Source organism: Prinia subflava, chromosome 10 (genome assembly GCF_021018805.1).
Source record: "Prinia subflava isolate CZ2003 ecotype Zambia chromosome 10, Cam_Psub_1.2, whole genome shotgun sequence".
Taxonomy (NCBI): domain Eukaryota; kingdom Metazoa; phylum Chordata; class Aves; order Passeriformes; family Cisticolidae; genus Prinia; species Prinia subflava.
The window spans coordinates 14622893-14647547 of NC_086256.1; the positions used below are offsets into that span (position 1 = coordinate 14622893).

The window sequence follows — 24655 nt, forward strand, 5'->3', positions numbered from 1 at the left end:
ACCGGCTCTTCACCCAGCAGCAGTGACCGCACAAACTGATTTGAAAGCAGATCCATAGCAATCACAATTAAGATTGTGTGATTCTAATCATACAGCTTAATGATGTTGAGAACTAAATGAACCCAAACGTGTGTGTAATGTAAAGCCCCCAAATTTAAAAGAAATATTTGCTACTAACATATCATATAGAATAAATGACAATTTTATTTTTAAAAAGTGCACAGAAGTATATCATTACCACACATCAGTATAAGATAGATTAGCATTTGCAAAAACAAAAAGGTCCATATTGAACACATTACTAATAACTAACAATGAAACGGAATTGGTATTGTCTATGCATGAACAAACTTATGGTTTTAGTCAAAAATATATATTATTTAAGTACATATTGTAAATCACAAATATTTATTTGAAGGTACTATTTTTGAAAAACATATCACAGCATATATCTACAAAACTAATTAGAATTTACAACTGAAACTAAATCCAGAATTATTTTTTGTATTAGTCCTGTATCAGCTGAATATTTGCATGTGTTTTACCTGAGGCACAAGTCAATCTTGGTGAACAACAACCTTTGAACTCAGATAAATATTTAAATATCTTACTGGAGCTGTGTCACCAGAGTAGGTCAGCACATCCAGAGCTCAAACTATACCTGTATCGGAAAGATTTTCCAACTTCTGTTTATAAATTATTACTATAGTATATTCCTGAGCATAATGAGATGTAGAGGAAAATGGCTAGGTGAGACAGCCTTGTGGTGGCAACTCCCACGTAGAGCAGCAGTGTGGGCTAAACTGGTGCTAACTACAGGGGGAAAAAAGGAAGGGATCTAACGATCTCAATTTTTGCCTGTCTTAATAGGTTAGATCTCATTGAATTGAAAGATAATCTGTGATCATCTGCACTCACCATGGACTAAAAGGACTCAGGTAAGATTCTACAGCCCAATTTTGTGTGCATACCCCACCCACGCACCTGCTGCTGCTGTTGTGCACTCGGCCTGTGCACTGCTGTGCCATGGGTGACACAATGGTTCTGTCAGGAATATCAGCTCCGGTGTCACCAGGCACTCGGATACACAGCAATGGCTGACCTGCTCCTCTTGCCCACAGCAGATGTTTTCCTAGGGAAGGATTAACATTAACATTATAGAACTCAAACTGGCAAAATAGTGTAAGGACTCAATGGCTTCACCTCCCACAAGACTGGGAGTCCAATCTTCATGGGTTTCTTCACTATAAACTAGATTAAAGAATTCAGCCAAATATTGTTACATATGCATCTTTCAAAAACTGCACATAATTCTGGATGCTCTGGTTCTCGTTCTCTGACTTCTGTAAGGTGTTCTCCAGCTCCTTCAAGTGTACTTCATGGTGCTTTTCATTCTGATGAAAAAAAAAAAGCATAGAAACATAGAAATAAAATATCAATCAATCAAAATCCTCTAAGGCAACAAGTATCTAATTTTTACAGCTTTATTCACCTGTAAAAGTTTTCAGAGGCTTCACAGAAGCAAAAGTGCTAAAAAAAGCCTCAAAAGATTGAAGATTCATTTATGTTCAGTCACGACCAAACTGAACATGTTCACATAGACTAAAAATCAAAAAAAGGCTCATAAAAATTTATAATAATTGTAAATTCAGATTACTGTCATTAACTCTAGGAAAAAGGAAGATATCAGTACATAATTATGGAATTGTTATGCATCTAATCAAATCAAGATATGCTTACTGGACAATTAATCTGAGGGAAATTACAACTTTATGCATATTTTTAAATTTTTGCCTTGGTGGGAAAACTGGACTGAGTAAGGGTTGTAAACTCAATATTATTCAAGTGATTTAGTTAGACTGGACATGTGCTAGGTTGATGGGAAATGTCAATGTACACAGTATATTGTCAAGCTGAATTAATTTACTGTTCTGAAAAGTGTGTATCAACTGCATTAGTAGTATGTTATCACTAAAAGGAACTTGTTTTTGTAAATGGTGACATGGTGGGTGATTTCTTAAATCACAAACAGCTTTATTTACTTACCTGGTGAAATAAGCAGAGGAGTTGTTTTTTTTCTTCTTGCCTCTTTCTCACTTCAGCTTCAAGAAGCAGCAGCTTTGTCTGAAAGGCTTGTTCCTTAAATGACATTTTTTCCTGTTCTTCAGCTACCTATAAAAGTAATGAAAGAGAAAGGTTATATATAAAATAAATTTATAAATGAGACAGATATATGACATATATATTTACTCTTAAAGCCCAAATCAAATTATTTTCTTATCTCTTAACATTAATAGCTTTATTTCCTAGTTTTTCATCCAATAATTAACTTATTTCCCATGCCCAGGAATTAAACAAACCTGAGAAATATTCTGGCTAAATTTGAAAGCTCTTTCAATCTAGAAAAAAATGTAATACTAGTGGGAGTGGAACATTTCTTAGCTTATTTCCAAGTTAAGGCAAAATTTTAGTTTTTTCTAAACCAAAGAAATAGCCTCAGACAGTATTGAAAAAAAATCAGATGGTTATTTCTATATTACTAATCTGAAATGACAACTTCATGCATTTTTTCTGATTAAACTAATATAATTCACTACAATTTAAAATCCTACATTTCCTTTTGAATTTTATTTACTGTTCACATAATTTCTACAAATGACAAAATTTGGCTTAATGTAGAAAAAATGCAAACTCTTCCTATAAAAAGAGAAGTATTTCAACACCAGTGTTCTCGTGGGCTTCTATAACAAAGAAAATAAATGTAAGAATAATCTTTTGTACAGAAACTTTTTGCCATATGTGTGGGGTTTAATAGAATGTGGTTAAAGCATTTTGATTTGTCAATTTAAAAAAAAGCTAATGAAATATTAGTCAATTGTTTCATAGTCAATAAACTTGTTATTTATTTTCATAGTTTCCAAACTTGACAAAGAAATTGAATTGTTCCATCTATATTTAAAACATAAAGAAATTCACAATAACTTTTTTGTATTTCTCCCTACATGCAAAATAGTCTTGTGCCATGATTTTTTCTCATGCTCATTTTTAATGCTATTTTTAAATAGAAAGTAAAAAACAAGATTGAGAGATTAATTAAATCACCAATACCATTTTTCTCCCTTCTTCCAAAGCAGATTCAAGTTGTCTGGTTAATGCATTATATTCTGCAATTTTCTCTTCAAGCTGCAATTTACTGCTCTGAAGATTCTCATCTTCTTTTCTGAGCTGATAAGCAAGTTCTTCATTCTGATATTCCACCTCTCCTAATTGCCTTTACACAAAAGAGATTAATGTATTATAATTCCCTATAGCAGAAAAATGTAGGAAGTAAGTTCAATCAGATTTTTCAAGTTACCTTTGAAGATCTTTGTATATCTTCTGAATGTTACAGATCTCTTCTTCTAAGCCAAGATTGCCCATAGAAGTTACACTATGGTTATCCTGTGGAAATGATAATTTCTTTCTAGTTGAAGTGACCTGTATACAGGATCTTACTGGACTAAAGTAAGCCTGTCTATTAAAGTCCATCAAAGAATATGATTGAAATTTCAGATACATGCTATGCTAATTCAGACAAACGTTATGTTACATTCAAGTAAATGTTATGTTATTGTCCCTTGTATAATTATCTTACATTCATAAAACACAGACAAACTTGGAGACTAAAATTTGGTGTGAACACTTTAAGGCTGAAAACCTGCTATGCAACAAAGGCCCAAAAAACTCCATGTGCTGCTCATGCAGCCTTGAGCATTAGGAGTTGGCCAGGTCTACCTGACCAGCAAAAAAGGCTCCTTCACACTACAGCCACAAGAGGCATAAAAATAACACTGCGTACACTTTGGGTTATCACAGAAGAGCAGTGCAGCACCGGCAAAGAATTTCAGAAATTCCTTTTCATAAATTCTGATCATGGAGCCAAGGGGAAAGGACATCGATCACCAAGAATTAATGCTGAAATTTAACTACTGTTCCACCAGACAAGTGATTATATTCCCAATTATTTTTTCTATACTTAGGAGGTTCTTTTTCAGGAAAACACATAGTTAGATTAAAATTACATATATCATTTTATATGATGTATAAATTCTGCACCTCGAAATTAATGATTGCTTAAGTACTTTAAGATTTAAGAGTTTATGAACATTCCTTGAAGAAACAGAACCCAAGAGCAATGTTTTATATGAAGTCTATAGGACCACAGAGACTCCCTGTGCTTCAGCTGTAGTTTTCCCACTGACACAGCAGGATGATTAAGCCCCTTTCCCATCATCCTAACTTGAAAACCTTTGTCACTTGTGCTCTTCTAACTCAAAAGCACATTTAAAAAAAGACAAAAAAACCCCCAACCCCCCAAATTACCCTGCTGTTGAAACTGATGACAGAATAACAAAAGAGTCGAGGAAAATTAATTTCCAGGATTTAGAGAAAATGCAAGCATTAGTGTTAAATACAGCTAAAAAATGCATTTTTTAAAAATACTTAATCAATGAAAACATTGCAATAATTAGAATGTTATACATCATCAAGAGTATAATTTATCTGAATAAATATTTTATGGTTTATAAATTAGCTACTAAAACAAAAGTAATGTAGAATTAAATTAGTATACTAGCTAGAAACAATATCTAGACTTGCATTTATTTCCAGGGAAGAATTCTGCAACACAACTCAGGACATAAGTATTGAAAAAGATCAAGAATATACTCACTCTAAAAGTAAAAATTCTTGCCACATAATGAATTCACATAAATACAGCTGGCAACAGTTTTATTTGCACTGTGCTATTTCCACAGAAGTTTTTGATTTATGAAGAAAATAACAAAGATAACCTCACTACTATCACACACGCCAATAGTAAAAAATGTCCCAGAGACTTTTTTCCACATAATTTTCTCATTCATCATTAGAAATCAGCATGTTCTAACCACCTGAAGCTCCAGCTCCCTAAGGGTTTTGCATTTGTGTGCACGGATCATTTCCCAGGACAGAAGCTTTTGCTGGTTTTCCTCAGATGCTTTCAGCAAGTCACAAACATGTTCCAACTCCTTTAACTCAGCCTCTGTTTTGTCCCTCACCTGCACAGTAGCATCACAGGAGAAAAATGTAAGTGTAAAACCATAAATTAATTGTTGTAATAGTTAATGGATTTTCATGTACGTAATTAAGCTAAAATTCTATACAAGTTACATATCACCTATTTTATAAAATAATGACAAGGATACAAGTTATTTTCTGACGCTTAAGAATGTGTGCTGTGTTCCAGTGTTCAGCTCCATCTGCTGAAAAATTTATAACTCATCTCTGCATGGAGTCTCAACTTTAATTGTTCACTAAAAAAGAGCACTTACAGTAGATTTGCTTCCATATACAACTTTCACAACTGTTCTGTCCAAAGGATAGTTTCAAAATCATCAACAATGAAATCACATTTTTGAAAGTGATAAAAGAATTCTGGAATTCTAAAATAGTAGGCAAACTACTTAGTCATTGCACTAGGAATCATTGCTCAATTGTTTGCAAAAACTCCAACTTTAGATAGCAGTCAGGAAAACTCTCAGAAATTTAAAGCCAAGAGACATTACTCTGTGACTTCTAATAAGATCACAAAAACGTAGAAAAGATCTGTATCCTACAGAATTGTTTGAAAACATTCTTTATTACTGCAAAACTCACCTTATCTGCTTCTAAGCATTTGGTTTCTGTTATTTTTTTGTTTTCATTTAAGACTGTTTCATATCTGGATTTCAATTCTTCTACTGCAATTTGTCTTTTTTGTACCTAGGACAACACATTTTTCACATACATTTGCAAGGTCCTTCATTTAAATACAGAAAAAATAGAATCATTAGTATGAAGCATAAAGGAAAACCTTTGACTTCTAAATAGTATCTCAAAGTTTGCCATTATTTGAAGTTATTTCTTTTCATTATCCTACTTATCACAGCAAGTATCAAAGGGTTACCAGGTAAAGAGCACTGTCATATCAGCAGTGTGTTATCAACAATGGAGAATGTGCTGCAGAAGCAGCCAGCATGACTCACACCTCTCTCCCCACATAACAACTTTCACTGACACTCCCATCTGGAGTCACTACAGCCCTGAGCTGTTTTCACTCCACTTTCACTCCAGTTTCACTCCACTCACTGCTCAAGGCTGGCTGTTGCCTGGAACTACATCTAACATCTTAAAGCTGGCAGCAACTTCAGTTGTGATGATGCACTCCAAAGACAAGGCTCTCTGGCTCTACTCTAGATTTTCTATCATGTCTTTCTTTTCTCTTGTCACTGATTAAAAAGAGAAGTGAAGAATGTCAGTGAAGCTGTGACTATACTATAGCAAAAATAGATATAGATTTGAATCAATGTTCTAAAATTTCTGTATGAATAAAGTCAAATACAAAAAATGGATTGATAAAAATCCCATTTAAAGTTTGGTTTATTTGTTTCACTGTATTTCTATGTGGATTTACCTACTGAAAAAAAGAACTCGTATAACCCTATACTCATAACCCTAACCCTAATACATATTTCTTGAATGAACTTGAATTTCTTGAACTTACTTGAATACTGATACGCTCTTAGGATCATGAAGATAAAGTATGGCCAAGTAGGGGTAAAATATCATTGATATATCCACTGAAGACATCAGACTTAGACTTTTGAAATATCTAGTGTACTGGGTCACTAACCTGCTTTTTACGAAGCAAATCTTGTCAATGCCAGTTTGCAGTTGTTGGCTTCAATGAGCTTCAAGTGAGCTTCACACAGTTAAGTACAGACAATGTACTTGTAACAGTTGGAGATTATTCTTTGATATGGTCTTTAAAAGCACTTCCCTCTTTCATGCTCAGTATTATGAAAATATTAAAATCCCCATGACAAGAAAATGGGTTTATTACAAACAAAACCTTTATCATTCCCTCAAAACAGCTTACAGGTTTAGAAACAACGTATTTGAAGATTTCAAACATGGTAAGTCACCTCATTTTTATGCTGTTCTACAAGGTTTTCCTGCAGCTTTACTTTTTCTTGCAGATGTAGCAACTCATATTCAACAGACTCTGTACTTTTCTCCAGTGTAGCAAGGGAAGCCTTGACCAAAACCAGAAAATATAAAAATTACACATTCTACAATATGATATTACCAGCAAGTGGCTTGCTGGCACCAGAAGAGTGACGTTAAGTATTTTTCCTGTCAAAAAAAAATGATAGTCTATAGTTCATTTGTCAGCTCATGAGAACATTTATATTGGACAATAAATAGAGTACAAAACCTGTAAACCCTTTCAAAATTGAAATTAATAATTGAGGTAAAGTCAGTTCTTTAATTTGAAAGAAAGGTTAACAAACATAAAACAACAATTTCTACTTAAGCAATTGTGCAGTTATTGACAGTAAAATAAATATCATCCAGATTAAGCAGATATATCATTAGGCAATCCCCTGATCCTAGTTTTGCCATAAATTTCCACTGCAAAATTTTCAGTATCTCATTTTTCCTTACTATTATAAATGGATGGCAAACTCTATTCTGCAGATCTGGGGTCTCTAGATAGAAGGTCCAAAAAGAATTAACATGGTTACTTCATTAATGTATGAGAAATGTAGAGCCATTCAACAGTCTCACCTTTAATTTTTTGTTTTCAAGGTAAATCTTTTCATTTTCAGAGTTAAAAGAATTTAGCTTTCCAAGAATTTCCTCTTCTGAGTTTCTCCTCTGTTCCTCCCTTCTTTCCACATCTTCCATCAGGCCTCTGATCTGACTTGTTAGACAGGCAACAAGTTCTCTATAATACACAATGCTTCCAAAACTCTCACTATGAAAATTAAATTGAACCTTAACACATTCTCCTTCATTGTGTGTGTGTGTATATATATATGTATATATATATATGTACATATATATATTTCTATAAAGGGGGAATTCATTTACAGATCCAAAGAAAGGATTATCTACTTATATTCTGAAATAAACTCTCTGAAAGAACAGAGTTTCTACTCCAAGGAAGGGGTCTTAGCTCAATTACAGAACACCAAATCATACTTCCAAGAGAACTATACACATGCACACTGTACAAAATTTAATCATATTGAATTTATAGCACATAATGTCCTATTAAGAACACTCCTTAGCTACTTTAGAAATGTTACTTTCCATTATTAAAAGCAGCAAATTATGCTGTGCCTCATTCTTTTGCCTTTTTTTGGTTAATAAAGTTCACAAAGTTTGTTTTGCTGCTTAGTAGTACCAGTCTTGTTAGAATGGCACATTTCAAGCAAAGACTTGTATTTTCAGCTCAAATGAAAACAGCAAAAACCAGCTGGAAACAGAATTAGTATTTGTTCTTCTTAGATGTCTTCTAATATACACTGGACCAGCAGTGGGCTTGACAGATGTCTGAACTGACACTGTCTACCTGAACTCTGGTTAAACTTCAAAATCTGCCGCAAGTATTTTCACAAATGCCAAATTTTCTGGGAAAAAACCCAAAATATTCAAGCCAGTTCAATGTGAGCTGTTCAATACTTGAGCCTGAATCAAGTTCTTTGTGAAATAAACATTGTCTCAGACCTAGAACAAAGGCATCTAACAGTTTTTTTGCTTTTAAAATTATAGTCCATATTCCTACCAAGAGAAATGGTAAAAGGATATTTGTCATTGCCAAAAAAATAGCATATCCTTCATGTACATTAAGATTTGACTGTGTAGTTGGATAATTTTGTTCTGCTTTTCCTTACATGTGTGAACTGTTTGAATGGCATCTGAGAGGATCCCTTCTCTACCCTCTCCTGAGGTGAGACATTAGTGGAACTGAAATAATTTCACCATCACTAGTCTGAAGTAGGACCTAGAAGACAAAGAATCTCTTTCTATTCTGTAAACACAAGGGTTACCACTCAAACTGTTGAATCAGTTATTAAATGTGGTTATGTGGTGGCTACATAGGAGCTGCCAGCAAGTTCAGGCTGATCAGAAGTATGCAGGAAAAAAAATATGGTTTTTACAGGTAAAGGTGAATAAAGCTTTAAAAGAAGTGAAATGAAACAGAGAGGAGACTAAAATTTTCTTAAATTTGTTCTCATTTCCAACTTTCAAATTCTGCTCCGAATTTTAAAATACTAATACATTCATTTATATTGTCAACAGAGTATTGCACTACTGAATATCAACACTGTGACTGCAGAAATGAACCAAAAAGACCAGCAGTCCAACTTACTTCTCAAGATCTTCTATTTGAACTTCTAACATTTTCTTTTCTTCAGCTATTCTACCATGCTGTTTTTTCCAGACATCAGAGGCTGACAGTATTTCACACAGTTTGACTTCCTAGAGAATGCAGAAATTATAAATTATGTAAAAAAAAAAAAGCCACTGAAGAAGGCTGTTTAATTCTACAATTTTTTCTAAACACAAGAGCTATTTAATATAAGATGGTTTTATTGGATCTCTCTTGTACAAATCAATATAAATTTTCTCTCCTCTCAAAAAAATCAACAAAATTACCTACATTTTTAAAAAATCAAAGTCTAAGTATAGACTTTCTTTCAAGGCAGAGACATAATTAAACACTAGTACTGTATATCAACTGTAGAATCAACATTTCAAAATTTAAGATGACAATCTTTTCTTACGAAAAATATTGTCTTCCATACATCTCAACTACATATAAATTACATCAATTAATAAAATTATGCCAAAATATTTTAAGAATGAAAGATATTAGCTAGGTAAGAAATGAAACATTAGGTAAAATCCCTTAAATTAATATAGATAATTAACCAATACATGCTATCTTGAAAGTACACCAGTTCTTCAGTGAGGAAGAAAACAAGAGTGACTACAAAACATCAGAAGCTCAGGAGGAAATTCTGTTCCTCTGTACTGCTAATTTTAGTTAAAGATCCACTACTGTCTTCTCACAAAGCTCCAAGAATACAAAAACCTTTAATAACTATCTCCTGGTACACAAAGTGCAAAAATATATCTTTAATACTGACATATCCAAAATGATTACTACACATCTGTGAGTATAAAAACATATTCTTATTAGGAAATCCAAATAGGGCAATAAGCACAATTCTGATGCATCTGGCCTTTTTGCACAATCACAAACTATTGATAGGCAAAGCAAGATTCCAAGGAGCAACTTGGATTAAGGAAGAAGTTTTATCTTGGATTTTGAAAAGATTCAGAGCAAGCAGCTTCAAAACTGAAAGCTAAGTAACCACATGAGACATCACATATTAATAAATAAAGAAAACGAACACTTCAAACCTCTGTCATGGATTCTCAGTTAGTACACTGTATTTCTGAGTTAGTCACAGTCATAGTAATTTCTGGGTGCTTATTCATAGAGGACTAACAGGAAGATCAGGAGCGGTTTAACCAAAAGCTGATGACACTCCTCTTACTTCCTACAGCTTAAGATAGATAACTTCATGACTTAAGACAATCACTAAATTTTAAGAAAACAAAGGCAGTTAATAGTAACAGCTTTCACGACACCTAACAGCAACCTTTTCCTTAACAAATGAGCAACAAAAGAAGACATACAAGCACAGCATAATCAAACAAATTTTTCTATTTTTCACAGGTGAAAGTCTTTCAGTTGTTCAGTTTCAAACAACACAACACAATATTGCTCACAGCATAGTCACTCACATGTTCTCTTATTTTAGGGGTTACATCTTTCACAGCTTCTTCTAAGCGTTGAGCTCTTTGTTTCTGGGACCTTAATGCTTTTTTCAGAGCAATCTTCTTTTGCTCACTTGTTTCCTTTAAGGCTAACTTCTGGCACTTGTATTCACCAATTTTGTGTTTCCACTCTGCAATTTTGTTTTCTAGAGTCTGCAGCATAATTAAATCAACTCTTCAAATTCTAAACCTTACACATAATTTCGTGCTATAAAATAATTAGGAAGAGCTGTTACATTTATAATCTGCTTCCATATAATCTTGGTATCTCAAATCTTGTGTTTGATACAAGGAGCTAGCTAATTACAACAGTAGACAAGAAAACTATAGAGAGAAAGTCATTACAAAGTTGAAAACAAGAGGCTGAGACGGTGCAGGAGCAAGCAGGAGTAGGGGGAAAGACAGCAATCGAACCATGTCTGTGTGCTCTTGGAAATGAATGCAGAATTTCCACATAGAAGGCAAGGTATGAATGTCAAACCCATTTATGAAGAGGAAAATAAAATAGTTTCATCAGGCAATTTCTGTAAAGAATATCACCTTAACGATGCTACCAGTGCTATGCACTGATGTATTAGAGTACGTGCTCTGAATCTAGTGACACACACACTACTAGGTCTGGATATAAGCTGGATGACTGCATATGAAATTTTATTATGGAAGTTAATATCTTAGATTTGTGGTTTTTTAAAGTCAGGAAGCTAGGAAATGCTGGGGTCTTTTCTTTAGTAACGTATTTTGCTATGGTCTGTGATTAGATGACAATATACTATTTCCTTGCAAGATCTCTGAATTTTCTCTGTGCATAAAATGGCCCCACTTTATTAATGACACAGATTTTTTAGAGAAGAAAGTATTTTTTATAAACAATGAAGCAGACATGCATTTTTAATGCTTTTAACTATACTATGAAACATGTACCACACAGCCAAGATGTGAACTGGGCTCTACAACTGCCATTATATTATCTTTTCTACTGCTATTATTATTTTTGACTAACTAGATGTTTACACCACTGTGATGAAGATTGAGCCCACTCCATGCAGGAAGTTGATCTCCCTAACTTCATGACTTCCCTATTTTTCATCTATATACCACATAAATATGAATGGAAAACAACAACAGACATTGAAACACTACATGGTGACATTAATTAAGAGCAATACCAGACTCTGATTCAAGGAGAATCTCAGATTCACTCATCAAAAATGACCAAGCCACCAATAGACAATTAGTGTCATAAAGACAAGTGTAAATCTTGTTCATTTCTCTTACTATTCTTCCACCAAACTCCAGCAATGTAGGAAAACCAGCAGTGTCAACTTTCTCAGTTCACTGTTAAACACCCTAATTTTAGGAATGATTAATGTATTTGTTCCCTTCCTTTTAGCCTAGGTCTGACACTACATTATGTTCTACCAGTTAGCTACTGAATATATGAATGTGCCAGACTTATTCGAGATACTCATTGCCAGTTACTATAAATTATGCATGTTATGCATGAGGGGATATCTCTCAGTACAGGTCCTGCTAATGGCCCCAAAACTTTTACACAATCAAAGCAAAATGTATGTGGTTTTCCAAGTGAAAGATGGTCTCAGGTACTGCGATTCACCAAAAGGCAGAAGTACTACTTCAAAAAAAGGAAATTAGAAAAAAACACCAAAATATATAAAAAGTAGTTTTCCTATATAAATGCTTACAGGGCACCTAATAAACAAAGATGTGACTTGAGGTGGTGGATAAACACCTTCAGTAAACACAGTAAAGAGAAAATCCCAGTCTATGTACGGATTCCTATACTTGTCAGTGTGAGCAAACAGCCGCTATCCCCTATTATAACCACAGGAGGTCAGAATCGCACTAAGAATGAGCACTTTGGGCATTAGTGGCTGAGGTAAATTCAAATTGACAACTAATTTCATAGGAGCAATGCTAAGCTTTGGCAAGCTTTTGTCTACTTATTAACAAAACCACCTCCAGGATTTAAGATAGCCAATGACTCCAGCAATTTCTGAAAGTGAACAAAACTTAAATAGAGATTGAGAGACAATACAGGTGTATATCAAGTTATTTTATCTAATGAAAATGTTGTTGGAATCCTATAATTGTACTAGATAGAACGAGAAAGCTATTTTTATTTAGAAGAAAATATGTGACTTTTATGCATTTATGCAGACACAGATATGATTTGAAATTGCCTTGCTATAGGTTGGGTAATAATTGCAAATGATTCAATGTGCTAGTAAAAAAGTTTGTAAACTGGAAATAGATTGGTTTTAGTCAATGTTTTCTCATTCATTCCTATGTTCTTGACAAGTTTTATATATTGTATTCTGAGGCCATATACAGCTCCAGCCCTTCACACATGACCTCCTCCTTGCCTTTTTCTAAAGCCAGTAACTGATACAAACACCCAAATTTAACTTGTGCTTTTTAGAACAGAAAATGGAAATAATTTAACCTACCTTAAACAAAGTAAGATTAGGCATTAGTCTTAAGTGTTTCACTTTCCTTCAGTATTAAGAGACATTGATTCTTCACAGACAATAAGAAACAGGGTGTGGCTGTCACTGTTCTCTTAGAACAGAAAGTCACCACAGGGAGTTGTCTATCTCTTGGCCATATGGAGACTGTCTTCCAGGCAGTGCAGTTAAGGGAGTGAGCAAACACTGCTATGCACGTTTCACTTTGCTTCACCGGGACTGTGTAAGTGTGCACAAGTTGAGAAAAGAACAAACAAACAAACACACACAACACCCTTGCAATTAAAATAGTGTAGTGAGGCAGATCTTGCAAAACGTAAATACTTATGATTTTAACTGTTTCAGATTTTTCTTTTACCAATAGTTTTATTTCAAAACAAGCCACTGCAATGCTTTAGGGTTTTTTCCAATAAACTGAAACACAAGTAAAAATATTTTGACCTGTATTTTCACTTTTAATTCATTGTTTTCTGCTTCTTTTCTTTCAATCTGACACTGCAGGTGAGCTTGTACTTCCTTTACTGACCTTGACAGGTGGTCTCTTTTCTGTATGTTGAGCTAAGAAAGATAAACACAAATTTACTGGACTATGCTGTATGATTTAATTTAATATTTAATATATTAAATATATTTAATATTTAATTCAAACTCTAATTTTGGGGGATATGTAAATCATAAGGGAAGAGGAAACTTATGTCACCAGAACTCAGGTCAGATGATTCTATGAAATTTCTTTTGACTTGATTCCTTTGGCTCGTTCTAAGAAGTAATAAGGTAGAAAAGCATGGTATTATCAGTATAGACTGAAAGAGAATAAAAGAATGTACCAGTGGAAGTGTTCATTATAGACACCAGTAAGAAAGGCAGATTCTGTCAAGTATTGATGAAAATGCCATTTATTGAAATTAATGTAAGAAGGAACAAGGGGATAGCATAGAAAATGATTTCTTTTTTCAGCTGCTAGGCACCCTAAATTGTTCAACATTAGGTAGTCTCTAGTCAGAGCATGTTATGCCACATAGACCCCATCAACACTGAGGTCTGCTGGCATTGGGGTCTTCAGAATTTTTATAGGCTTTTCTGTTCAGCATTTCTATTCTCAAGCAAAAAGATGTTCCCATGAAAATGTGCTCCTTCACTTCAAGATAAAGGACATGACAAGTGCCCCCACAGGCTCCTCTACTATGACCAGCTAGTTGAGTTTATCCAGCAGCCAAGTGCTATGTTCATTTGGTTAAGCAAAAAGAGCTCTTCAAGAAGAACCATGGCTCTTAAAAACCCACAGGGAGTTACAAATATCAAAGTACGCTGCTGTCCCCTTAAAGGGTTCACAGAGCCTCCTCTGTCCCTCACCCACGCTGAACCGCACTGCGTCACACACACACAAAGCGCACTGGAGGTGTTCAGTCTGAAACACAGGCTGCCAAACCACCACTAAAATAACTTCCAACTTTTACAGTATGCTCTTATACAGGACAATTCTGCCCCTCCAGGGTTGGTTTTTGCACCGAGCTCCTTCTTTTGGCGCAAAGAATGAATGAGCTCCTGCCAGCCTTTGATGATATTAGCTCTGCTGTCTGTACTTCCTTTCCTAGAGAGCCATGGAAACCAACTGTGAACAGGACCTGTTCAGTTCACTCCAGATTATTCCTTGTAAGTACTTTTCCCCCAGAATTATATTGCAAACAGTAAAAGAGAAGTCAAAAGCCACCTTAGGATACTAATGTTAAGGATAACTGTATCCTTAGTAGGTTTGAATACAGTTTTGATGGTTTTAAGATAATTCTGTAGGAAACACCTTTCAGGACTTCAGCACCTTTACTTTTTTCATATGTCTTTGAAATAATTGTTTTACTCAAATTTTATATTTTTTCATTAGTAATCTAGCATGTGGGAAGAAAATATTTATTCTAATGGAACAGGTCACTCACTTTTTCACACTGAAGCATGGATGAAAGTTCTTTAATCTGTTTCTCCCTTTCAAGTATTTTTTTCCTGAGATTCTTCATGGGAAAAAAACAGCAAAAATTAATTATTTTAATGTCTGTACACAGTAAGCCATCAGTAATGCACAGTGATGAACATTTCAGATGTAAAACTAAGATTCCATTTTGTGATGGTAAATCACAAATACTCTCACTTTCCCAACCTTACTGGAAATTGTATGACTCCACAAGGTAGCCAATTTCAGATACTCAGCATAGAACAAAAAGAATCAAATTTTAGTTTACTTACAATATTCTGAATTTCCCTTTCACTTAGCCCCTGCATCCAAGTGTCAATGTTCTTATGGTTTAACTGCAACACAGGAAACATTAAAAATTTCTTCTGTTTATAACTGATTTTGGTTTTAAAATGGTTACATATAGCATCCCATTCCCCTCACTTCCTTCTCAGGCACCTGCAACTTTTCACCATCCTCACCCCTTCTCCAAACACCTCTCTCCTGCCTCTGCCTTGGCACTCCAGCATGACTGATGCCTTCAACAAGAACGGAGTTATCTGCTTACTCCACTCAATGCTCCACTGACTACTCATTATTTTTTCAGAAGTGGATTGTGTTGCCTTCTCCACCCACCAGGACCCACCTCACCTGTGCTCAGCCTGTGCCAGGGGCATCTCCATCTAAAGGATTATTCAGACTAAGAGTTTCAGTTTTTATATCCATATTGCCCTTCATATAACTGAGAAAATGAGTAACAAATTCAGGAAGTTCCCACCTTAAATAATCACTTCCTCACAGAATCAGAATGCAGACTTCCCTGTTTTCCAACTGCCTTAAGGTGAATAAGTACAATCAAACATCCAAGGTTTTTTATTTTATATGTGTGTCTTGTTTTATGACAGGATTAGATTTCCTGGCAAACGTCAACTTGTGTAACACAGCGCAACTCTCTGTAGCTTTTTCCTGGATATACAACCAAAACCAAGTTCTCAAACTTAATTACTTCCAGTGAAAGCAGCACCTTGGAAGATTAAACATCATGCTTCATTTATCATAGCCAATCAATGTAAGCAGAAAAGGATGATTAAGAATTTTGCCATTGTTTCATTTTACTGTTGCTACATCCAGCACTCTCACTTAGCCATTTCTTGAAATATCACCTATTTCACATCTATAACTAGGAAGTATATTTTTAACCTTGTTAACAAAACAAATACAATTTTAAAAATCAAGCCTGACAGGAACAGAATGAACTTGCCTCAACAGTGTGAAGAAGAAGAAACTTTTCCTGAAGATCAAAGTCCAATGAAGGAGCAGTACAGTCATGTACAGGTAAAGACAAGGATGATTGTGATGATGATGACATTTTGATTTGATGCTGTATAACAAGACAGTATATGTTAACATATATTGCTGTTCCATGAATCAGTAACTGAACCATTACTGGCATGCCAGGTTGTTCCCACTACAGGTGGACTACTGGACTGGACCAAGCAAACCCCAGTCACAGCAGAGATGTTACACAGCTAATGCACCTGAAACAAGAATTCACAACTTGCAATTGCATAGTGCTGAATTCACAAATATGGTGCACGGAAAGCAAATCCTTCCACAGCAGAAAATTGAGCACACTCGAAGGACAAAGTAAAGCTCGCACCTGTTATTTCTCACTTCCACTCTGCCCAGCACAGAGGTGGAGGCTCAGGGGCACAGGTCACTCAATGCCAGCCCCTGCCCCGGGCCCACACTCGGGCTCTCACCTCCACAAACGCCCTGGGGTGATCCGGGAGTCGCCCCTCAGCACCGCTGCTCCTGCGGGGCAGCGCCCCTCGGCACAAATGTTCCTGTGGGGCAGCGCCCCTCAGCACCGCTCCTGTGGGGCAGCGTCCCTCGGCACAAATGTTCCTGTGGGGCAGCGCCCCTCAGCACCGCTCCTGTGGGGCAGCGTCCCTCGGCACAAATGTTCCTGTGGGGCAGCGCCCCTCAGCACCGCTCCTGTGGGGCAGCGTCCCTCGGCACAAATGTTCCTGTGGGGCAGCGTCCCTCGGCACAAATGTTCCTGTGGGGCAGCGCCCCTCAGCACAAATGTTCCTGCGGGGCAGCGTCCCTCGGCACCGCTGCTCCTGTGGGGCAGTGCCCCTCAGCACTCTTCTCGCGGGTCCCCACCTGTGTCCGCCGCTCCTCGCCGCCGGGAGCCGTCGCCGTTGCCGTTACCGGAGCAACGCGCCGCTGCCGCTGCCGTGCGGGGCCCTCTGGCGGCGGGGGAGGCCGCGGTGCGCTCCCCGGGCCGGCCTTGCCCGGGGCTCCCCGCCTGCACCCACTGCCCCCGGAGACCGCCGCGGGCCCGGCAAGGCGGCATCGCCCCTTCCCCGAGAGAACGAGGGGCGCGCGGTTGGGATGCAAAGGTGCCCCAGGAAGGGGCTGTGCTCCTTAGTCGCCCATGACAGGCCGTGTCCACACAGGAGGTTACTGTGGGACACAGATGGACACGAAACCTGGGGACCTCTGGGGAGCTTTAGATCCTCCAGATGATTTCTTTCTGTGTGTTTCCATTTTTTTTTTTCCCATGTTATTTAAATTTCTTTTCCCCTGAGGTTGAATGCTAACTACGTGTAACCTGATCGTATGTGAAGCTGTTTTGGCAATACACTCTCAAACTCTGTAGAAAAGCAACATGTTTTTAAATAGCCACATTCAGATGAGGTGGCAATTCACACATTATCTGAGACACTGCAACAGATATACTGTAAGATCAGTTTCAGACTATAAATTGTGCAAAACTGAGTGACCGTGTGATACAAACACGGTCATTTGTACAGGTGCAGATGTAGATATGTACCTAGACACATACATGTACTCATACCTAATTTGCACATTTTGTTTTAAAAAAATCATACTGATAGAAATATTACTTTTAAATATTCTGAGTAATAGCAGTGTCAACAACTTATGTTAAAAAAAAGCTTGACAGAAATAATCAAAATAAAAATCAAACATATCCTTTGGCATCCTTTGTAAACATGTAAACAAGAACATGTGTATGTTCTTCTATTGCTGGCAGTGGAATTTCAGAGAATAGTTACTTTATATACACTTTGGAGAATATTACCTAGCCATGTGTGCCTGATAATAAAAGTTAAATGCTAAATTTCAACCTTTTAAATTCAAGTAGACATGAAATCACTTAATTATCCATTCTGGAGTGAGTGCCCGATTGTACCGGAATTCCAAAGAAGATTTTGTCTTTGCATGTGCAAAAGGCCTAAGGCTTTGTTCTCTATAGGACCCACAGCCTCAAACTGAGAATTCACCATCGCTGACAGACCTTTGCTTCAGCACCACAGTTATGAGCTGTGGCTCTCTATAGTCATGTCAGACAAAATTTTTAAATTTTAGCTGCCCAGAACTTGCTGTAAGATTGGCTTATTTTTTAAAAAAAGCAATAAGTTTATGCATTTTTCTAAAGATCTGGTCATAGTTTATAAAACAACGCAAGCACTATCCAGCAGTGAGGGCTAATTAGCATGATAATTAGCATTGCACTCTGTACCTCCTAAACAAAGAATGAATTACAAGTTTCAGTCCTCAAAACCACATTTTAATGACAGTGGCACAATCCACAGAGTGGAAAATAATTAAAGGAAATAGGACGCACAGTTCCACAATGACATAACGACAGGCCTTATTAAAAGGGGTGTGCTTGAGAGAAGCTTCTTTAGATACCATAGGAACACTGCTGGGTGTTTGTCAGAGTTCATGACTTCATCTGCTCTAAAGGTATAATTGAACCTTTCATTTCCATGTCAGAAATTCATTACTTCAGTGTGTTTCTTTGTTCATTGGTTAATTTTGGCAATAGCCTGCTATTGAAAAAGCTGCAGATTTGCTGTGACCCTGTTAAAACACTGTTCCCTCCCCATCCTTGTATGCTCTGCTTGGTGCAGTAGTGACCAGATTTAATTTCTCCAACATTCCTCGAACACTTGCTACCTTACACACAAGTGGACACCTGGCAGAGACAGAGTACTTTTTTCAGTGTTTTCAGAGCTAAAATTTAATTTTCCCAAGCAATAATCAATGTTGTAATTTCAGTTCATATCGAAACCAGAATAGCTGTCACATTTTAGAGGAGAAAGACTCCTTTGGAGAAAGAGTCAGAGATGAAACATTATTTGGTAGTACCAGTTCCCCGTAATTGCATTTAGGTCAGTGAATGCCCTTTCAATCAGAAATACCTCCCTTTGTTTGCTTCTGATAAGTTCTCTTATTCCAAATAGGAGTTCTGCTGCACACAAATTCTTTGATAGGACCTACATCACACAATCAGAACAAATAGGTTGCAGCATTGTTCCTGTAACTATTTCCCAGAGTTATGTAAAAATATGACATTACATGGACAATCCCTGTGATCCACGACAACCCACTCGCTACTCTGAGACACCCAGTCCTACCTGTCTAGCAAGCAGAGCTGCACTAGTCTATTGTGTGGAGGCACTGACATCTAGTGGGCTCCAACCACATTTCCAGTTTTACCAAATGTTCCAAAGATCTGTCACAGCATCTCTTTTTGAGATACTATGACCTCGATATAAATGCATATTTGAAAATACAGTCAAATATGAATAGTTGGTGGTTGAATTTATTAATTAAGGCTGACTCTTACTATACTAGCAAGAGGAAGATTTGTTTTAATTAGGAGCTCACGTTCACTGAGCTCTGTAAATAGTAAAAGCTCTGAAGAAGTCAGTTCTAGTAACGCAGGACTTGCACTTCCCCAAACACCTCTGCAAAAGACAGATAAAATTTGCTCCATCATGCTTTCTGACAAGCAGGTGTAAACTGACAGGGTAAGGCTTTTGATTTCCATTATTATGTTTACATGTACACGTGTATACGTATGTGTGTATGTTCAAAAGCCATGTGGGCTGCAGTCCCAGCTGCCGACACAACTGCCACATGCTAGCTGAAGCTAGCAGGAAAAGATGTGGTACTTGATGCCAAAACCATAAAAGCTGTGTTTGTATTAATATTATTAAAATAAATTCAGCTTTCAGCTTTCTACATAGACTTCATGATGTTCCATGAAAAAGGTAAATTTAATTATTCCTATGTCTCATGTGGAGAAACTGTAGTACCATATGATGAAACTGCTTTCTCATGGTCACTATTAGGGAAGTGGCAAAGCTGCAAATATACCTCTAGTTATTAAAACTATCATTGCACAGTAAAAGGTAGAAACCTGAAAATTTTATTTCTATTTCCACACGAGCCAGTTTCTCCAAATTTAAGACAGCCAACTTCTTCTAAGATACAACTTATCAAAGGTCCCAGGCAACCCAACTTCTGGAGTGTCCTTCCTGCTCCAGGAAAGGACAAAGACCATGACAACAACATATGATATACCTAGCCCAGTTCCCTGAAATACCAGGACTTGTGCCTGCTGAATGTTTTGCCAGTTGCTGCATGCAGTCCTAATACAGCTCCAGTTCGAGTGTTGAGGGGAAGCACAGCAACAGCTGCCACAAGGGCCACTGAAAGGGTGCACTAACGTGAAAAGGAGCATGAATTCTCCCTCAGATCACTGGAGTTTCTGAGCGGAAGTGTGCTGTTGAGAACAGCTGCTTTCTGCTTCTGTCAAATCCAGTCCCCACATTTTTCATGAAAGCCTGATTGTACACAGGCCAGGCAGCTGGCACTACTGATTTTATAATCTTTGCCTGGTTATTATCAAGCTAAGCTTACAGTTGTTAATGTTGGCAAAGAATCTGTAGACTCACACACAAACGAACATCCTTACCTATTTTACGAAAACAAGGTTTTGATTATTAAATAGAGATTCTGCTCCTTTTATTTTTATATGTCTTTTCAACACATCATTAAATGATAAATCAAATTTACACACATTTGTCTGGAAAATCTGCTTCCAGGATTGCTGTTCTTCAAAGTATTAGCTGGAGTTCTGCAAGATTGTGACTAGTGCCAGTTTTGACTTTGTCAGAACTCCTAATTTCCCATTGTTAGACTGCATTAAATGATTACATAAATATGTTAAGTATTAATATGAAATATATTATGCAAATATAATACTTCAGTTACATAATCACGAGTGGGAAGAGAAGTGGTGTATATAGTCACAGTGACACAAGACATGACCCTCAGTGTATTACAGAATTAAATAGGAATTAATTCCAACATGGACACTACATTATTGGGATTAGATGTGTTACCAGAATGTGTTTCATTTACAGTGTTTTCACAGGATATAAACTGACTTATGAAGGCATTTCTGGGATTGTGTTTTTCAAATCTTTGACTTCAAAGCCTTTGGTATAGACAATACCTTCCCATACTGTCAGGAAGCTGTACTGAGAATCAACTGAGAATTATTTCAGTTATAGGCTATTACTCTTTACATCAAAATATTTTATTTTAATTATACTATAAACCTTTATATGAACATAATTTTGGTTGGTTGGTTGGTTGGTTTGGGTTTTCTGTATGAATTCTATTTCTACTCATAGGAAGGGATGTTTCAGGGTCCATTTATATCCTGCAGTAAAATGCTAGGAAGTTATTTCTTCATTTGGGGTATGTTACATAAAAGGCTGAAGATCAGACAGTAGGCAAAGTTATGTTGCTCACCATACCTTCTGGTACAGTGGTCATTCACCTCTTCTTAATTCTCAGAGGTTGGGCCCATGGCAGGCTTTAATTTCCCTTTCAGCCTGAGACAGTTCTCCAGCCTGACAATCTTATGGCTCCAGCACTTTTACAAGTGTCCTTCTCTGCTGCCTACCCCACAGTTCGGAGCTACTGTTTGATACTGCTCTTCCAGCACAGCTCCTCAGCCCTTGCAACTGATTTTCTCAGAATGCATTGTGTATATCTCTACACACTGAGCACACTTTGAATTCACCTTCAGCACTCCCTGTTAGTATCTGGCTTGTAACTAAGCCTATGTGCTAAGGTATGACTTTCCTTACCTGAGCCAGATCCATCACTTTATCCCAAACCCAAATCCCTGACAATGCTTTTGGCTCTGAAGAGGAGTTGTAGAGAGGGACCTGATTTCCTACTAGAACCAGGTACTGAAGCTTCCAAAAAGGACAGGGCAGATGGCCTGCATACGGTAATTGCTTAAAATGGCAACAGCAATCTCCAAAATTAAGCTATTAACATCTTCTAGGATGCCCAAAAAACTTCCAGAGTTTGTCCTCAACAGTATGTAATAGGCCTACAGCACACAAAGAAAGAGAATTTCAAGAAAGGGAGAAACTCAGTAGTGTTTTAAGAGTAGTAGAATACTGTGGAATTTAGAAAGCATGGTTCCAGGTTGTGATCCATTAAATTAATTTATTTATACACTAAATACATAATGGGAAAAAATTATCTGAACTATAGTTTTATACAAAGTATGTAATCATGCAGTACAACACATCCTCCTCTTGAGTAAGTGTAGTAATCACCAGCTGAAGAGTTATTTTCTCCCCCTCACTCACATTCTGAGTGCATAACATTCATAAAAAGGGGAAGGATGTTAAAAGTGAGAAGTGAAACACCAGATCCAGTGTGCCCCACATGCCAGGCAGCCTATCTGCTGGGTGGAAATACTTGCTACTTAAGGCATTTTCCTAAGAAGTAGCACCACTACTTCTTAGGAAGTAGAAGAGCACCACACACACATGTTCGGGGTTCCTCAGGAAAGCAGCAACCAAAAGGTTTTTCAAATCCTGCAAGATCACTCTAACCTGTGGGGGCTTAAACGATGGGAGTCTTGTTCCACTTCCAGCTGGCCATTTTCTGAAGGAAGAGCACTACCAAGGATGTCAGCCAATGTAACAGAAAGCGGCACTTTCCTCTCTGGCAGGCGAGGCTCACGTGTCAGGGGCAGCAGCAGGCTGCAAGCCTCTGGGAACAACCAGCATTGTGCTGATTTGGGAAGCGTTGGACTGATGGCTGTTCATTCCAGCTGAAAGTATCACACAGCCAGGGCTTTACTGGAGTACATTGCAGCTGAGGTGATGTGTCTGCTACAGGCACCACTGCTTTCAGCTGTTGGGTATCTCTTTTTGTGGAAATCCATCAACGTGAAATGCTAGAACTTAGTGCCAATGGAAGTCATGAAGTGAAATAATTGCACCTGTAGATCCCAATTTAAAATTTTTGATGTTGATGTTTTCACATATGCCAAATTGGTATCACAGTGAATTGTAATCAGCACTTACATGACTGTAATCAGCTTTCATCAGGGCATATAGTACTGGGTCTTGAAAAAGAAACTCGTGGGACTTCTTTACACCAGTAACACTAATTTTAGGAAATGGAAACAAACTTGCCATATAGCTTTTCTATGCAAACATTTAAACCCATGTATAAGCAAGACAATTCAGGCTGAAAAAGGTAAAATGATTCAAGAAAAGGAAATACATACACACAATAGCTTTCAGGCCCTGTTCTTATCAGGATAAAAGGTACAATGGGAATTTTACACAGCCTGGGTTTTGTTTTGGTTCTAATTCCTGGAATCTGACCAGCATGTAAGCAAGATTGCTTTGATTGTTAGTTATTTCCCTTCCCTGGAATTCACCTCTTGTCATAATGCCATGGGATTTCCTCTGACTTTATCAAATTCAGCCACACATTACTTACTATTTGGATTATGAAACTAATTATTTAACTGAACAACCAGGACAATTTTCAAGCTCGGTACGTTAAGTTGATGCCAATGATGCCATAATGTAAATGTTTTCTAATTCTTGGCCATGTCAAATGTCCTTTCTTTTCTTCTTGAACATTCAAAAATCATAATGAGAGATGTTAAAACAATGGAAATTACTAAAAGTAGAGACTATTTTCTCCCAATTTGCTTGATTAGTGCTATTGAGTTTTGCTACTGTACTTTGAAAACCTTGGTTTTCAAAAACTCTTTGTGATGTTTTGATGCTAATGCCTAGTTGCATTTCAGTAGATGTTTATCCTAACATCTTTCAGTAAACGCTTTTTTTCTGAACGACTTCTTGAATATTCATCCCCAGCTTACATTTTGACGGTCTATCCGAAAACTATTTTTCGTGAAGACAAAGTTTGACTTACAAAACTCAGGACACAAGAAACGGGAATGGGGGCGAGACCTGTCCTCCCAGAGCCGGGTCGGAGGGGGCCAGTCCCGGGAGCGGCCGGCCCGCGGTGGCTGGAGCGGCGGATTCCCGCGCCCAGCCGCTAGCGAGGCTTTACGGCAAAGGCCGCGGCCGGCTCCCACAGCCTCCTTCGCCCAGGGCTGCCGGGCGGGCTGACCCGGCCCCGGAGCAGCCGCAGCCCTGGGGCCGCCGATAACGCCCGGGACTATCTGGGGCGAAAATGCTGCCAGGTCACCACGGCCAACCCGGCCACCCCAGTCCGCCCTCCGCCCCCTCACAGCAGCGCGGGGCGGGGCGAAGCTGGGGCAGGGCGGAGTTGGACCGGGGCGGGGCCGGGGCGGGGCGGGGCCGGGTCAGAACGGGACCGAGGCGTGGCCGGAGAGGAAGGC

The 24655-nt window shown here is 37.6% G+C and overlaps 1 protein-coding gene across 10 annotated transcripts; it reads right to left on the reverse strand.

The window, feature by feature from the left end:
- Window positions 1-192: 192 nt before the first annotated feature.
- On the reverse strand, window positions 193-17026 carry ODF2L (outer dense fiber of sperm tails 2 like). Of its 10 annotated transcripts, XM_063407443.1 has the most exons (15): window positions 16890-17026; window positions 16394-16507; window positions 15420-15482; window positions 15116-15187; window positions 13626-13742; window positions 10666-10851; window positions 9221-9330; window positions 7630-7765; window positions 6984-7094; window positions 5677-5781; window positions 4932-5078; window positions 3356-3441; window positions 3109-3271; window positions 2047-2172; window positions 193-1394 (listed from the first exon to the last, which is right to left on the reverse strand). In XM_063407443.1, the coding sequence occupies exons 2-15, from the start codon at window positions 16493-16495 to the stop codon at window positions 1266-1268; spliced, it is 1653 nt and encodes a 550-aa protein (XP_063263513.1). In that variant the 5' UTR covers window positions 16496-16507; window positions 16890-17026; the 3' UTR covers window positions 193-1265. The 10 variants fall into 10 exon arrangements, with proteins under 10 accessions (XP_063263513.1, XP_063263504.1, XP_063263503.1 ...); XM_063407434.1 differs by lacking the exons at window positions 16394-16507; window positions 16890-17026 and having other exon boundaries at window positions 7630-7789; window positions 15420-16091; XM_063407433.1 differs by lacking the exons at window positions 16394-16507; window positions 16890-17026 and having other exon boundaries at window positions 7630-7819; window positions 15420-16091.
- Between the last annotated feature and the right edge of the window lie 7629 nt (window positions 17027-24655).

Bases quoted from the DNA above. Each gene is read 5' to 3' on its own strand.
- ODF2L (XM_063407443.1), bottom strand. From the start codon at position 16,495: ATGTCATCATCATCACAATCATCCTTGTCTTTACCTGTACATGACTGT. The intron at 15,188-15,419 runs GTAAGTAAACTA...TTTCCCATGAAG, and splicing joins AAAGGGAAATTCAGAATATT to AATCTCAGGAAAAAAATACT. The intron at 5,079-5,676 runs GTGAGTTTTGCA...GCTACTGTGCAG, and splicing joins AATGCTTAGAAGCAGATAAG to GTGAGGGACAAAACAGAGGC.